Source organism: Pseudoliparis swirei, chromosome 8, assembly GCF_029220125.1.
Source record: "Pseudoliparis swirei isolate HS2019 ecotype Mariana Trench chromosome 8, NWPU_hadal_v1, whole genome shotgun sequence".
Classification (NCBI taxonomy): domain Eukaryota; kingdom Metazoa; phylum Chordata; class Actinopteri; order Perciformes; family Liparidae; genus Pseudoliparis; species Pseudoliparis swirei.
Genome location: NC_079395.1, coordinates 12,550,471 through 12,567,606, shown reverse-complemented (window position 1 = coordinate 12,567,606; position 17,136 = coordinate 12,550,471). Strand labels below are relative to the sequence as shown.

The 17,136-nt window shown below is 42.6% G+C and overlaps 1 protein-coding gene across 2 annotated transcripts; it reads right to left on the bottom strand.

The window, feature by feature from the left end:
* Positions 1-33: 33 nt before the first annotated feature.
* Positions 34-15,510, bottom strand: itga6b (integrin, alpha 6b). 2 transcript variants are annotated; one of them, XM_056420787.1, is made up of 26 exons: positions 15,278-15,508; positions 11,518-11,645; positions 11,313-11,392; positions 10,475-10,736; positions 10,081-10,212; positions 9,725-9,938; positions 9,429-9,622; positions 9,189-9,286; positions 8,727-8,854; positions 8,553-8,642; positions 8,391-8,446; positions 8,093-8,256; positions 7,866-8,009; positions 7,647-7,762; positions 5,144-5,300; positions 4,968-5,051; positions 4,799-4,878; positions 4,574-4,651; positions 4,380-4,482; positions 4,069-4,239; positions 3,795-3,893; positions 3,587-3,697; positions 1,876-1,971; positions 1,519-1,644; positions 1,274-1,352; positions 676-764 (listed from the first exon to the last, which is right to left on the bottom strand). In XM_056420787.1, the coding sequence occupies exons 1-25, from the start codon at positions 15,451-15,453 to the stop codon at positions 1,284-1,286; spliced, it is 3,156 nt and encodes a 1,051-aa protein (XP_056276762.1). In that variant the 5' UTR covers positions 15,454-15,508; the 3' UTR covers positions 676-764; positions 1,274-1,283. The 2 variants fall into 2 exon arrangements, with proteins under 2 accessions (XP_056276761.1, XP_056276762.1); XM_056420786.1 differs by lacking the exon at positions 1,274-1,352 and having other exon boundaries at positions 34-764; positions 15,278-15,510.
* Positions 15,511-17,136: the final 1,626 nt, after the last annotated feature.

The following is a 17,136-nucleotide window of genomic DNA, read 5'->3' as shown; positions in this document are numbered from 1 at the left end:
CCTCCAATAATCACACACACGACATGGACGGGACAATGTTTAGAATTTATTTTTATTTTGTTTACAGACTGTGAATTCTGCAGAGGCTTGGTAGTATACTTGAAACCCGAGTGCTCAACAACTGTGATAAATTGCAGTTAATCCACATAGTGCAACTGATCGATCCACAGTTCCAGGAGCAGTGGCTCCGTATGCATTGATCACTCTTTGGTTTGTAGGTCACAGAACATGAAGTTCTCCTCATGAAGAATAAATACAAAACAATCCTGCAAACGTAATTTTTTTTTTTTTAACAAAAACTCTCTATAATCCCACTTCTCCTCCCCAGTCAACACTGAATGTAATAAATGTACAACACAAGCTCCAAAGCCCTGACAGACTGCAGTACCATCTCCACACTGCAACACTCCTTCTAGTGATTCATAAAGACTTCAGCCAAGATCAATTCAGCCCTCAGTGTCGACTGCTTCATCAAGAATTTAGTCCTACAACTTTTTTTACATTTTTATGATATTAACAGACCACATTGCAAAGACTAGGCAGGATACAAAATCTGTGAAACTGGGAGTTCATCAGGAAGCGACAGCAAAGTCCCATTCTCATTGGCTGTTAGGAACAATGTTCCTTGTTGTGATCCAGGGCTGCTTTTCCAAGTTTTCCCAGTTCCCATTCCTTGCGTTTCTTGCCCTCTCCTCCCGTTTGATGCAAACAGCATGGTAACTGGGAACTCTGTCTTCATATTTGGCACGCCTAAAAAAGCCACACTGTGGAGCAGACAAAATGGAAATAAAATCAATATTTAGTTTGGGGGAAATGCTATTTAAAGGAATTTAGAGAAAGCAAAAGATGTTGAGACATTTAACATCATCGGTCTGTTTGACAGGCGAGAGCCAAGATGCAGTGAATCCACTGAGGGGTGTAGGCGAGCCATCTGCACTCTTAAAGAAAGGAAAACATTTCTTAAAGTTGGAGAAGGAAACCGTGACATCAAGTAACTGCATGTGTGATAGCAACGAGAGATAGAGGAAGTGAGGAAATCAAAGAGATGCAGATCAGCCCCCATGGTGTAGTCCTCACCACCTCCCCTGGCCATGCAAGTAAACCGTAAGGTTTCGCACATAATCACGTGTGAAAATCTTGCAGAAATCATTCAGCTTTTATAACAGCATCCATGTCAGTGTGAGAATTGCCCACTGCCCGCCTCAAACCAGGAAGCAACGATTTCATAGAGAGAGAAGGTTTCACTCATTCATGGCAAGCCGGGTCATTTTACCCTCTCTTTTTTATGCATTTGATGTCAGTCCCTCTTTTTCTGACGGGTCCTCTTTATTCTTTTTCTCAAAGACTCCACACTGAGGAGAGGAACAGTGTTAGAAATTGTGTGTATTTGCTGTTATGGAGACCTACAGTTGCTCCGTAGGTGATACTTTATAGACAGCTAGGTCTTCATAAGTCATGAATATGTATGTGTTTTTATTAGTGGGTCAGCTGGGCCAGCCCCTTGTCCTTCAGTCCTACCTTCCACAGAAGGAAAGCCAACAGGGCCAACAGCAGCAGCCCGAATAAGATGGACAGCACGATGATCCACCATGGCATTCCCCCGGAGTGAGCTTCAACCCTCTTTGGGAACACCGTCAGCCTCACCTGGGGAAAGAGATACAGTGGCCGAACATCTGTATTAACATGTCTGATTCAAATCTCGTTTTATTCTCACTATATAGCTTGTGATCTATACACTAGTACACTAGCTCGGGTTTATAATGTTCATGCACTACACTGACATCAGCAATATGTCATGCAATAAATACGCGTCCCTTTCTTGCACCACAAGCTGTCACATATTGCAAATACTTTTTTCTATTAGTGTTTGTTTACCTGTGTCTCAGAATTTTCTAGCGCTGCGTTCCTAGCGCCATCGACATGCAGAGAGGCCTTCACTATCACCTCGGCATGATGGAGCTTGGAAAAACTCTGAAGAGAAAAAGAAGATTAAGTCAAATACGCATTACTACCTTGCTGTGAAAACCTGTTTCCCTTTAAATAAAAACAGTTAAGTAATTATAAGTTAATAATGCAATTAATATGACTAAAAACTAGGGCTGTGAAACGATTAAAATTTTTAATCGGGTTAATCACAGGTTTTTGTGGATTAATCATGATTAATCACATATTACCGATATTCTCGGTATATTTTGTGAGAACATAGAGATTTATGACAAAAGACGGATATATACATTTATACATTCTTCTATACAATGGTGCTGCAACTCAGCAGTTATTTAGCAGTTTTCTTCCATATGGAACATTAATACATCTTCATCCTAAACAGAATGTTTAACCCTCCTGTTACCTTTCGGGTCAATTTGACCCCATTCAATGTTTAATGTCGGTGTTCTTTGGGGTCAATTTGACCCCAGGCTGTTCACTGTCAAACATATAAGAAATATCAACTTTTTATTTATTTAAAGGGCTATTTAGGTAGTCAACAAACAAACATAAAGTACCTCACACTTAAACTTGGGAAGCAATATTAATTCTAATAATTTTCTGGAGGTTTTAATTGCTTGGGGTCAAATTGACCCGAGGGTAAAATATGTTAGTAAATGTAAAGGTAACAGGAGGGTTAAACAGAGCATTTTTCTCTTGTTTGTCAACCATTAACTCCACCATGACACAATCTAAAGGCCTCTAGTCTTCCTCTAGCAGCTGCTGAGGCAAACTGACTGTGTGGGTTTTCTTCATGAACTGGGCCGTGATGAAAGGGACGGCGGGGACACCGCTGCAAAGCTGAAACCTCACCGGCTCGGACAGGTGGACAGATTGACAAGTGACTTTTGTTTTGCTCAGTCGCGATGCGCGCGCACGGAGCTCTGTGGTGCGCGAGACGGAGATCGATAAGTGTTAACGCAACGCGAAGAGACAGAAATGACATGCTGCTGTGGAGATACGATCAACAACAGACGTCTAGTTTAATAAAAGAACAAAGACGTGCTTTAGAGAACATGTCAGGGGGCGGGCCAATCTTTTTAATGTCATGCGATCTACCGACACTACGCCGCGATCGACTGGCAGGTCGCGATCGACGTGTTGAGACCCTGATCTACAGGAAGTAAAAGTCGTAACAAGGTTTCCGGAGGTGAACCTGCGGAAGGATCATTACCGATGAACAGACCGTCTGCATGAGAGCGGACAGAGTTCAGATTGAAGTGGTGTATTGGAAGCTCATTTTGCAAGTGACTTTTTTTTCGTCCCGACGACCAACAACAGATGGATTGGAAGCTCATTCTGCGCATGCGTTAAATGCGTAAAAAAAAAAAAACTAGTTAAACCTGTAATTGAATTAACTGAGTTAACGCGTTATTTTTCACAGCACTACTAAAAGCTTAATGTATGTGTTATTAGTTTAGTAAGTCTCACAACCAATTTGTGTTTCCTTTTAACGCTGCAAAGACCCGAGACGACAAAAGAATCAAGAAAATTAAGAATCTCAGCCAGTCGGGACCGTGAGGCTAATTCTAAATACCTTAAAGTTGCCGACATAAAAAATTAGAAAAAAAGACATAATTTTCCTGGAGTCTGTTTTTACCTCTATAAAGGTGCTGTTCCAGAGGCGAGATTTGAGAGTGATGACTGCACTGCTGTCCAGGCCCCGTAGGGGGCACTTGATCGTCACACAGTCTGCCCCATCGTCACAGGACTGTCAACAAAGAGAAGGAGCACAGAGTGACCACTTGTTTCCTCTGCTACCGGTTGTACATCATGTCTGGTAATAGAACGTGGTGGTGTGGTGTTACCAGAGTTTTTGATTTTTTCTTGTCAATTAAATGTGAAATCGAGCCCTCGTCACTTCCCCGGGTGTTTGCTGCTGCTCTTCTCATCCTGCTTTTTGGTTCCTTCAAGCAGAGAGAATATGCAAATATGTAATTAAATGAAAGCGTCTTTATTTGATCAAATATATCTATATATCTATAACCACATATCTCTACTGCTATTTAAAAGACACCAAGTGAAAAAGTATACACGCAAAGCTGAGCGACCAACACATCTTATTGTGATGTTTTCACTGACCATTTTCAGAGGGTTGACCTCCGCTTTAGGGGAGCACTCTAGCTTGTCTACTCCAGTGGAGCTGATATCCATCAGGTAGAGCAGCCACTTCCCCTTCACTGTCTTTTTTGGCCAGTGGATGTCGAGGGTGGCGGTGCCAAAGTCTTCCAAGTGCTTCCCGAGATTGATTATCTGCAAATCAAGACAGGATCAGTGTCCCACCCCGGATGATATAGTATTATTAAATCCTAGAGAACATGTTGACGCTGAATGCTGGAGTAATAAACATTGAGATAGAGCCACTTCTGATCTAGCAGCCGTCCTGTACTCACTCTGAACTGGTGTGTGATGGCACTGCCAATGTCACTTTCAACCTTCATGTCCGACTCACTTTTGACCTTCCCTGTAAAGTAGACCTGAGACGGCTGGGCTTGTCTGGGGAGACAGTCAACTGTAGTTAGTAGCCGTAATATGTGCATCATACTCGTGTATATTTGCATATGAGATGCATGTGTGTGCTTCTTACCCTGATAAGGACAGCTGCAACATGATGACCACCTTCAACTTTGCTTTGATTGGGGCTATTTTCACCTGGACACTTGTCCTGTCGGATCAGAAATCACACACAGGCCAAGTCAGAAACTCCTAATGTAGGCCTACTACAAATGTTAATGAATAATTAAGATGAATGCAATAAAGTATATATAGTCTTATTTATTCATTGAGACTATTGCAAGCTTAATGTACTTACGTTACGAGCTGAAGAGTAATCTCCAGTTCAGTAGTGTTGAGAGAGATGCCTGATGTGCTCAGAATAATGTAGAAGGTCGTCTACATGCACAAACAAATAGACATCAAGGTTTCACAGGGCACCTTGTGCAGAGGAAGTAGACATGGTCCAAAAGGTGAGTTCCTCTCACCGCTGAGTTACGTCTGAAGGGGTTTCCAAGCTCACAGTCAGCATTCGAACCATTTTTATTGGCTTTACAGATTACCTCCAGCTCCTGAAACCAATAACACGGTTCAATCAGAACCACATTAGAACGTGTGTTCATGTGCGAAGGAGAGAGAGAGTGTTTGAGAAAGAGAAACTCACAGTAGGTGCAACGCGGGAAGCAGAGTAGGTTAGGGAGCGAGGGAAGGTGGCGATCAAAGAGGCTTCGTGTGCATCGTCTCCCTCCAGATTGGACACTTTGACCTCCAAGGTGATGTTCTTCTGGTCACTGAGCGTGATCACCGGCACGCCGCCCTTCCTTCAGACACACAAGGTATGAGCCCAGAGGCCACGGGAGAAATTAACATGATGCTCTTTTTTTTTTGTGATCAAATCTTTTATTGGTTTTCGAGATATGCACATGCAAAGGAAAATATGTACACATTGTACGTACACAATGGTACTCAGACAAAAACATAAAAATAACAAGTAAAAATAAAAAATGAATAAAAATGAATATATATATATATAAATACGGGTATACATGCAAAAACCTGGAATTACATACTCCAGGATCTTTGTCAAAAAGAGAGAAACCATTTTCCAAATCAGGGTTACTTTTTTACACAACCAAAACATGTGCATGAAAGAGCCCACATGTCCTCCTGTACAAAGGGTACATATTGGTGATGGGACTGTTTTCATTAAGAAACTTTTCCTAGGTGTATAATAGGTTCGATGTGAAAAGTTTAGGTGAATCTGTTGATGGTTGGGGTATTTAGAAGTCTCTGTTATCCCTTTCCAGATATAATCCCAGTCCAGTGGGGTATTTCTGTCATGTGTTCAAGGTCTTTGACCCAAACCTGTTCAATAGGAAGAGGTCTGTAGAATGATACACAGAAAAATGAGTATAGTTTGGATACTAATCCCCTGGTTTGGCCTTTTGAATTCATAATGGGATGCAGGTGATGTGATCCCAGAGGATCATTCCATGGTACCCCATATGTTTTCATTGATGCTCTTAGTTGTAAGTAAAGGAAAAAGGATGAACCAGGTATGTCATATGGAGTACGTATATCATCAAAAGCCTTCAAACCATTCTCATTAAAAATATCTGCGAGTTTGTGTATCTTTTTGCTCGTCTATGTTGATGAAGAGAATGGGACCCCCACCAGTCAGTAATAGACAGTTATTAAAAATTGGAGCGCGAGGTGCCATTTAACCCTTGTGTTGCCTTAGGGTCATTTTGATCCGAATCAATACCCATTCAATGTTTAATGTCGGTGTTCTTTTGCCTCACACTTAAACTTGGAAAACAATATTAATTCTAATAATTTTCTGGAGGTTTTAATTGCTGGCGTCAAATTGAACCCAAAGGGTAAAATAAATATAAAGGTAACGGTCAAAATGACCCAAAGGCAACACAAGGGTTAAGATTTGTTTTGGTCTCTTTTTCCGCCATACGCCATTAATAGTGCGAAAGATATAATTGGGCCAAGTGAGAGTTTCATTGGTTTGGCGGCATATTAGAATAAACCAAGTCCTCTAACCTACGTGGTGAGGCAAGATTTTCCTCAATTGGTTTCCAAGAGACCGATGCCTCTGGGTTCAACCAAATTGAGATTGGTCTCAAAACAAAAGACCAAAAATAATATTTAAAGTTCGGTACTGAGAGGCCACCTTTATTGTTATGCCTTTGTAGTGTGGACATCTTAACACGCGGTTGTTTTTCTCCCCATATGAATTTGGAGATTAAGGAATGAAGTTTATTCCAGTAATTAGGTGGTGGAGATAAGGGTAACATAGATGCAAATGTAATATATCCATCTTCACAATTGAAATCCGAGTTTGTAGCGATTTTGAACTCTGAGTCCATCTGTTAAGGTCTGTTCAATACATTTATAAATGTCCATGTCATTTTTTGAGATGATTGTATTTAGGGATTTGGATATTTTAATTCCGAGATATTTGAAATGTTTAACTATGGGAATATTAGAAGGTAGGGAATGTAGTATTATATATTGATTTAATGGTAAAAGAGCTGATTTGATCCAATTAATGTTATAACCTGACAAGGTACTATAATCTGCAAAGGTATTCAGAATATGAGGAATGAATGTAGGGGCTTTGTCAATATATAATAAAATGTCATCAGCATATAAAGAAAGTTTATGACTGGTGTTATTGAAAGTTATTGGATAGATAGATGGATGTTCTCTCATAGTTTGAGCAAGTGGTTCAAGTGACAGAGCAAATAAAAAGGGGCTAACGGGACAGCCTTGATGACAAGAACGTGTAATATGACATAATAACATGTAATATTAACATGATGCTCTTGAGGAGAAGTAGCGTTTGTCCAGTCTTCTGACCACTCAAAGCGCTTTTACACTACATGACATCATAAACCCAGTCACACCCATTCATACACTGATGAGCTCCACAACAGCTAAGGTTCCACTACACATGCACATCAGCAGTAACTAATACATTCACACACCATAGGCACAGCAACAGGAGCAATTTTGGGGGTTAGTGTCTTGCTCAAAGACACATCGACATGGGCTAGCGGAGCCGGGATCGTACCGCCCATCCTCTGACTGAAGGACGACCCTGCTCACCACTAAGCCACAGTCGCCCCAGCTGACAGGTGTGTGTATTCTCTTACATTTCGAATGGGGTGAATATGCCGCCATCAGTCGTCCTGTGGCCGTAGCGATAATTCACCTGCAAGTTGCTCTGGCAAACATTGTCGCCGCCACACCCTTCCATCAGGAAATTCACCTACAATCACATTCACACACATACACAAAAAGATTACGTAGATACATGCAGGAACATCAAATCTACTATTCGTTTATATAGTCTATCTTCCATGCACAAGCACCTGCGACCGAGTTTTCATTGGCTCATTGGCGTCGAGGATAGGTGGTACTTCAGCAGTTGAGCTCTGTCTCCGTTTACGGCTGCCGTCCTGGATTTCCACGGACACGTCGATGGGGATCCCGTGCAGCTTGTCTTGAATATCACTCTGTAAAAGGACACATTACTTACCACCCAAACATACACTTTAAAGAAGAGAGGAGAAAGGAAATGTCCAGAGAGAGCAACTACCTGTATGAAAAGCTTACGCTTAATGCACTTTTCCTTTCCTGACATGTCCATGGTGATGGTCCCTTTGGACTGGTAGGGATTTTCAGAGGAGTCAGAGAAGGTCGCTCTGGACGGAAGATTCTTCTTCCTGTGCTCAGCATCTGCCTCGAGGGAGAACACCAAGGCTAGAGGGGACGAGTAAAGAAAGACAGATAAATCTTTAAAAGGACTGCGTATGGCTTCTTCCTGTTGATGAGAAGCAAAAAAACACTGTAAAGACGACATGTTGCTTTATTTAAAAATAGACGGCTCCGCTTACTCAGACTTTGAGCGTAGTTCTTGGCAGTGAAGGTGAAGCACGCATCAACATCCAAGCTGGGAACACAATGCAGTTTATTCAGACACAGAACTGGCATAGGGTTTAGTAGTTGTTCCTCCTCATAAGTTAATCAAAGTAAAAACTGAAAAAAGAGACACAAACCAGAACTTGTTGCCACATTTCTTTTTGGTGAAGTCGATTTCATTCGGCGAGAACTTGATTTCCTTCTTGATGCTAATAACTGGGCGAGTTCTGGGGAGAGAGAAACTCCAGTGAGCAAACGCTGACTATAACCACGATGAGAGATGGACAGTGTACAACGTGCTGTTCATTCACCTGAAGAGAAAGACGGAGTCAGAGAGCGATCCGACCGCCAAGTCAGGGTAGGCGTTCTTATCCATGTCCAAGTTTCCGGACAAAGAGTAGCCAAACAGAGTCACTCCAAAAGCCTGGCCGGACAAAACCTGAAGCAAAAGAAACACACATTTTTAGTACAGTCACTTACTGTTGAGTATGTATTCATCAAAATGTGTGCCGAGCATCAGAATAAAACCAACTGTCATAACTTTAGTGTGAGCGACAACCTAGCAAAAGTAGCATTATGCTGCTGGTATCATTCCACATCAATCATTCATTTTTTAGCTCTTTTTCTTTAGAACTCGTGGCGTTTTTTTTTTTTTTTTTTGAAAAAATATTACATTTTTGGACTAAATGTGTATCGATTTTCCCCAAATGCATATTGTCGAAAAAACTAAAAGAAAGAGTCAAGATGAGCTATTCTACCAGTTTATTTCATACCTGTGAGGCTTTTTCAGACCTGAGACCTTTGGCTGCTCCCTGGTAGATGTAAACATTCCCTGCACCATGATTGTCATATGGAGCTCCCACTGCAAAATCTGAGAGTAAGAACGACACCAGTGACTTACAGTGTGGTTATACAGGAAAATATATTTCATTCATAGAGGGTTTAAAGAACGACCAGCTGACAGTGTTATACATAAGCACACACACACACACACACACACATTGCAGCCTTACCATCGTAACCATCCTGATTGATGTCCCCCAGGTTCTCCACCGCCAGGCCAAACATGGAGTCCTGAGGTCCGTTTATTCTGGTGGGGGTCACTGTGTTCCACTTTCCGGCTTTGTTGACATAGACATAGACGGCTCCTCCTATTATCCCATCCTTCTCAAAGTACTGGGGTGCTCCCACCACTATGTCCAGCCAACTAACAATCAAGCGCATTGTATGTTAGTGAGTATGTAGAAATACAGCGCGCGCCTTTCAGAACAGAAGTTACCGGTTGTGTGCATCGCCGCGCGCCACTCACCCGTCCGCATTGAGATCCAGCACGGCCACGTCGTAGCCGAAAGACGAGGCTAGCCCTTCTCCTTCCAGGGTGAACTCTTCCAGCAAGATTTTGGTTGTATCATCGCCTTTCTTCAGCAGCACCACACTCCCACTGTGATTGGCTCTGGGAGCTCCTGCCACCACGGTGAGTTGGCCCTTCTTGGTCAGACCGCTTCCAGAGTCCAGAGAGAAGCCTGGGACAGAGACGAAGGAATACGTGGCGACATGGTCAGAGGTAGTCGGGTACCTGGATATGCTTCTTTGTGACGAGAGAGCAAATGAAGCAATGGTGTTAGATTGGCAGTGAATGGATGAAGAGAGCGAGCTGCATTGTACCAAGGTAGCTGTTGGGTGGGGCGGGAACCAGCTCAGGGTTCTTTTCGTCCTCATCTCCAACCTCAAAAGGACCGTCGTCAAAGATATCCATTTCTATGAATGATTCGTTCTTTTGTTCCAAGCGTACCATACCTGGAGGAAATGAGAGCGGGTTAAGACGAGAGATATCTTGCTTGTAAAACGAGGGATGCCAAACCCATTACACAATAATCCTAATTTGCAGACATGTTGAACACATAACGGAAAAAAATCAGCACTGACAAATTCCTTTGTCATGTAAAAAAAATCATAAATCATATGAAACAGATTGATAATAAAGGACATGTGCAGTTATGCTTTCTCACAGACAATCTTTCAGAACTTACTTACTACACACACACACACATTAGACTACCTTTCCAGTTGTACGCTCCAGGAGCCCCGAAGATGAGGTAGTGGTAGTCCTTGTCGAATGTGGCAGAGAGTCCCTGCTGGCAGGAGCCAAACATCTCGTGGCCTCTGGGCCGGCTCTCACAGAAATGCCAACTCCCTCCCTCTTCACCCGACGCGGGATCAATAGTCAACGACTGACTCAGCACGTAGCAGCGGCCGATAATGTCGCGGGACTCGAGGGCTGTGTTTACCCGAGCACGCCGCTTGTAGCGATGGGCACATGTCTACCAGGGAAGCCAAAAACACAGTCAAGATGAGGTGATGTTGTTTAAAGAGAAAAGGATTATGTTAATATGACCAATTACAGTTGGGATGTGAGAGTGATTATCCATTTGAACTCCAATTCACATCAATTTCATCTTTAGTATTTTTAAAGCCAGATAAGAAAATCATCATATTTTTCTGAAGGGCTGAAGCTGATGATCATTTTCATTATCAATACATGTATAAGACTGTGAAGTCTATAAAATGCCTGTTACATTTTCCCAGTCTAATGCCACCTTCAAAAGTCTTATTTGTATCCAATCAACAGTCCAAAACCCGAAGATGTTTAACAATATAAAACTGAGAAAAACTAAAGAATCCTGATAATGGAGAAGCTGAACCCAGAGACGTTTTGCCAATTTTGCCGAACAAATTACCCAAACGATTAATCGATTATCCAAATAGTTGCTGATTTCTTTTCTGTTGATTGACAAATCAACTTTGTAAACTAATCGTTTCAGTTCTAAATCTGAGTTTGTAATATCAAATTATTCGATGTCAATGTTGTCGTCAGATACAAAGACGGACAGTCTCACCACAATCTTGCCTCCTGGGCCCTGACTGTTGACTGTCACTCCCATCCACTGGTTCTCTTTGCTTTCTGTATTTATATCCTCTGCAGAGATATACAGAAAAAAACATGCATTGGATATTGTACCTCAAAATATTGGAGAGGGGGGGGAGGTGTAAAATACCTTAAATATTATTCGAGAAATACACAGGTGTCAGCAGATGTCTCACCGTCGTTATCAAAGATAACTCTGTCACATTTCAGTGAGTCGGAGGTTATGGTACACTTGTAAAGTCCTCCCGTCACTTCAGAATTTTGATTCCACAATTTCTTTGCTCTCGGGGCACCAACCAGCAGCCTGCAACAGACACACACACACACACACGAGTCCGTTGGAGCGCATGCAGCTCCATCAAATGCACATTGTGAAAGAGGCTCAAGCTGGGACACTCGTTTTGGTCAAGCACTGAGAATGAGAATCATCCTGGCATTTATTCCACTTGCACATTGTGTGATCACACATTCACACATACCAGTCTCCTGTGTCCCGCAGCAGCAGCCATACACACACACAAACACACACACAAACACACACACAAACATCCGCCACCATCATGATGTTCCATGTCCTCACGGTCCAGCTGAGTCAAAGACCCCTTTCAAATGCCAGCTGTGGTTGACTGTGGACCAGGCTTTCTATCTCTGTCCACGCACACACATGCACACACACACACACACACACACACAGAGACAGAGGCTGCTATTGTGAACCAAGGACAAGAGCAAATGTCTTGACGATGGTCATCCAGTTCCCCGGGTTTCCTACAGAGTAAATCAAACAGGCAAGGATGTCATCCTTTGAACTGAAGCAATGGGGAAGTTTACACTGTCAATACGCCCATCTCTCTCTCTCTCTCTCTCTCTCTCTCTCTCAGCACATTGTTTTCACCAGATGACATAAAGCAACGCCATTTTTTAGCTGGACCATAAAGCATTCTCAGATGTGCACCCGTCTGGGAAGGAATCTGCAGAGATGTAGTCAGAGTGAAGAGCTGAAGTCTGGAGTGACAGGCATGTTTGCAGCGTAGGCCTAAACACTCACTGTGAAGAGAGAAAACATGTGAAAATATGAAGCGTAACGGCGTGAATGATCGTGAAAACATCAGCAGGCATGATGGGGATTAGCAAACAACTAATACATCAATTTATATGACATTCAAAAATATGGCTGTGTAAAACTGTTTCCAGTGTTGTCTCCAGTCTTATAAAGCTGCAGTGATGAGGTGGATTGAAATGGGTTTTAGAGGTATGAAGTATTAGGATATTTGTTTAAATGCATTCCAACAAGTCATCCCAAAGGAAACAAACTCACACACTATTGATCCAATGTGAACCACTGGAGTGGTTATCACACCCAGTAAATGTCCAATGCTGCTTTTGTTGTAAACTACTAGGGGGGGAAAGACACTTGACACAGAAGTCAACATCTTGACCTCCAAATGTGTTGTATATCCAGAGGTCCATGTCATATGTTCTCCACCTTCTCTCTCCACCCGTCTGCCAGCATCGACCTGCTGAGTCTGAATACCAGCTGATATTCAGTGCAGCTGTAATCCTGATTTATGTTTCTCTCAGTGTTCTTCCTTCAGCCATCAACTCTCTCTTTCCCTCAGTTATTTGCCTTCTCTCTTTGATGTTGGATATCCTCAACTAACCTGAAGGGAAGGGCGGGGGGAGAGTGCTAAATCTGACTCTCATACAGACCGTACTCTCACACACAGAGTTGACTGAAATACGAAACTCTCCAGTCTTCCCATCTCCTCATCTTCCATTTCGACAATCTAGACTCAACATGACATTGACATTACTATTTAACGTGCCTGCATGTCTTTCCCACAGTGTGTCCCTATATCCTTTAGTCTTTTTGCTACATCTTCCTTTCTCCGGAGCAAGTTATATTTCTCAGAAACACACATTTCGAAGTCTCGATCCAAACTCTTAAACTTCCCTAACCTCTCACTCTGTCTCCCTCCTCTCTCCAGTCTTGATTTTATGATACAGACAGCTCCATCTGGCAATTATGACAAACCACGGAATGCAACGCACAAACTGACACATGTACACATGCATGTACACAATCCCATTGGCTTCTGTCCTCCTGCAGGCACATGTACGACTCATCCCTGTTGGGCATGAAAGACACTGGAGTATATAAAACCGATGGAACGTTGGCACGCATGGCTGGCAAAGTATTGTTAAGCATTGAAAACACCCAGCAGATGTTGAAATCTAAGTTATTTACCTATCTATCTATCTATCTATCCATCCATCCATCTATCTATCTATCTATCTATCTATATATCTCTCTTTTCTATTCTCTTGTTAGGAATGTTTCAGCCAACACACTGAGCTCTCTAACACTCTTCTAAGTGAATAACAAGTAGGCAACGCCTCAGTGCTCAGCCACAACATGCATCAGCACCATTACAGTTCAACACACTCACATACGTGCACAAACACACATGCACGCATCCACAGGCAGCACATCAATGCATGTGCATACACACAAATACACAGTCGACAGAGAGAGCACATTCCGCCTCTATAACAGCGGTATGAGCAGCGTCACGCGCAAAAAGAAACATGGCCTACTGCTTGGACATGCACACACACATTCAAACTTGTGTTAACACGACATGCGGCTGATGGATCGGACAGCAACATACTGAAGTGAGACTTGTTTCACAAACTATACGACTATGTGGAATATAGCTGTATTTTTAAAAACATAATACCATTACTTTTCCCAAAGACACCATTTTTTATTAATAGCTCATTTTGTTTGACTAACAGTCCAAACGTGTGCGTGTGTGTACGTGTGTGTGTGTGTGTGGGGGGGGGGGGGGGGGTGCAAGTGCAGCACTTGTAATAGTGTGTAAATATGTCTAAACACCACATGTAACCTCTGTGGGGAAGGTTACAGAGTTGAGTGTGCTTAACAACTCGGGGTCATTATAGGTCACAGTATCTTCCATGTGTACACACTGTGGTGACCTTTAGGCATTTGTTTTGCAAATAAATAAATAAAATACTTAAACATTCATGCATCAATTAAAAAAAAATCATTTTCTTTTGATAGTTTAAGTACATACTTTTCATAGTTACTAACTTTGACTTGAGTATTTTAGAGTGTGACGTTACTACTTTTAATCTGAATACTTCCTCCACTAATTATGGACCAGAAAAAGTCCTTGAATCCCAAACACAGACTAACTTGTTGATGTATTTCTAGCAGGTCCATTATAGTCCAACAGACTCACAGACTACAGGATTCCTCTGGGAGTTAATGTGCACACCATTAAAACCAGTGGCCACTCGATGGCAGCTCGCCTTTATGCACATAGACACATCTCTCCGAATCAACGCCCATAAAAATGCCACAAATGATTCAATGACATGTTTTGCCACTACGAGCCAGAGCTCGTTGTCCCCTAAAAAAACACTCTGGGAAAAAGTCTGAAAACAAAGACCCGAGAGAGAGTTGTGAGTGTGCGCGCGCAGTCACGTGCTCGTGGGCAGAAATCTGCTGTGGAGGTCCAATAAAACCTCACAAATAGGTAACCTGGAGGAAATATTAACACGGGGCAGGGCTATCGTTAAACTTACAACATATATGTAAATAAGTCCTGAGCTTTTCTGAAACAGTTTGCTTAATCCTTTGAAACTACCTGCGACGCACCTGAGCTCGCTGCGTCGCATTTGGGCGCTCGTGACATTTCTACAGTGATTTATTTAAATGTATTTCGCGTGGCTTCTTCATCTGCCGTAAGCGGCTCTCACGCGTAAAATAAACGCACAGTCGTCAACATAGCGGTGACATTGTAATTGCATGGTTACTACATGAGTTATTTCAAGAACGTGTGACCAATAAAAGCGTAGTTCCGATGCAAGTGCGAACCCGACACGTTGCCGCTTTACAAGCCCACTCACATTCTCTTATCCTCCGGAGCGACCTGATGGTGCATGGCGAGAGAGAAGCCGAACAAACTGCCTTTGTCTCCGGTCTTCTGCAGGACGTTGTCGGTGTCCAGGTTGAACGCCGACAGTCGTCCACATCCCAGGAGGAAGACGACCGTCCACAGTCCACAGGTGGTCCTGCCCTCCATGAGATGCACTGCAGCACAAACAAGTCCACTGGGCCGGGGAAGAGGTGGTCCTCACTGGAGGAGGTGCAGAGTGAAACTGGCTGCTGGAGGGGATGAATGTTGTGCACTTTACTTCCAGCTGCCCCTCCCTCTGGACAAGCACACACACAGACACACACAGACACACACACGCACGCACACACATACACTACCCCACTGTACCTCACGGGAAATTGCTTTGTAATCTGATGTATATCGTTAAAGTATATTTCTGTTGGAATACTTGGATATCTATTGTCAAGTTTCTTTGTCGTTGGAAAAGATTAATACCGAATTGTTTGTCTGTTTTTTGTGTGCAACAGATCAGTAGCCTACTGACCAGGGGTCAATGAGACCTAAAGGCTTTGTTGAAACACATTTGCAGCAATAAGGTTGAGCTTCTGAGGGTAGAGCTCTCAGTATAACACGATAATAACGTTACACTTGGAAACGGGCATTAACCCTTGTGTTGCCTTCGGGTCATTTTGACCCGATTCAATATTTAACCCTCCTGTCGCCTTCGGGTCAATTTGACCCGATTCAATGTTTAATGTCGGTGTTCTTTCGGGAGTCAACAAACAAACATGAAGTACCTCACACTTAAACTTGGAAAACAATATTAAATCTAATAATTTTCTGGAGATTTTAATAGCTGGGGTCATATTGACCTCAAGGGTAAAATATGTTAGTAAATATAAAGGTAACAGGAGGGTTAAACATTGAATCGGGTCATATTGACCCGAAGGCGACAGGAGGGTGAAACATTGAATCGGGTCAAATTGACCCGAAGGCAACACTAGGGTTAATCAAAGCTTGTGCAATGCTTCACGTTCTCACAGTGAATTATGTTGACTGACATCCTTTCTGGTAACAACTGAGCTGAGACAACAGGCTGGGACAGGGAACATTTAGCTCAGCAATTAGTCAATATAGTCATTTTGACAAAAATACCAATATTTATTTTTGACCTTGGACAACAGACGATAATATCAATGTGTGAAAAATAGAGACTGAGATAAAGACAAACACTTTGACCAAAGGAACAGAAGAAATAGAGACATGGAACAGTGTGTTTGCAATACAGTAGCTGATGGCTTCTCCAAACCGCGGCCCAGAAATCCAGAGCGAGCAAAGTAGTCAGAAGTTAGAGTTACAATCCTTTCTGCGTTCTCACTCAGATTGTTACCATCACCACCGAGCATGTGTCTCCTGGACTGACTCATTGGATAAGTCACAGAGCCAGAAGCACCCAGAGACTACTGGGCACAGACCATGCACATTAACACACTCCCTAGATGTTTTCAAGGCATTCCAATAAACGCTGACCCAAAGCTTGTCCCCACAACACAGCATTTCAGCAGACAACGCCGACTTTGTCTGCACATTGAGAAAGAGGACCGACAGAAAGGGAGAGAGAGACAGAAATGGCCCACATACAGTAGAAAAGGCATAAATAATGGTGGAAGGGGCGAGTGCAGAGAGGGGGAAACGGACAGGGGAAGAATGTGATTCAATGTGCAGGTCTGTTATCTACTTAAGTCTTTATGATCTACAGTGAGGATCAGCCACGGGAATCAACATTTATTTTTATATCAGATTTTTAATTAACAGGTAGGAAAAAAAACAGTAAAGTGTGGCTCTGTCTGCCAAAGTTCAGAAACAGGA

Excerpts from the sequence above, each read along its gene's own strand:
- itga6b (XM_056420786.1), bottom strand. The coding sequence starts at position 15,453 with ATGGAGGGCAGGACCACCTGTGGACTGTGGACGGTCGTCTTCCTCCTG. Across the intron at positions 11,393-11,517 it reads AGTTATCTTTGATAACGACG|AGGATATAAATACAGAAAGC; the intron begins GTGAGACATCTG and ends ATATCTCTGCAG. Across the intron at positions 10,737-11,312 it reads GCCCAGGAGGCAAGATTGTG|ACATGTGCCCATCGCTACAA; the intron begins GTGAGACTGTCC and ends CTTCCCTGGTAG.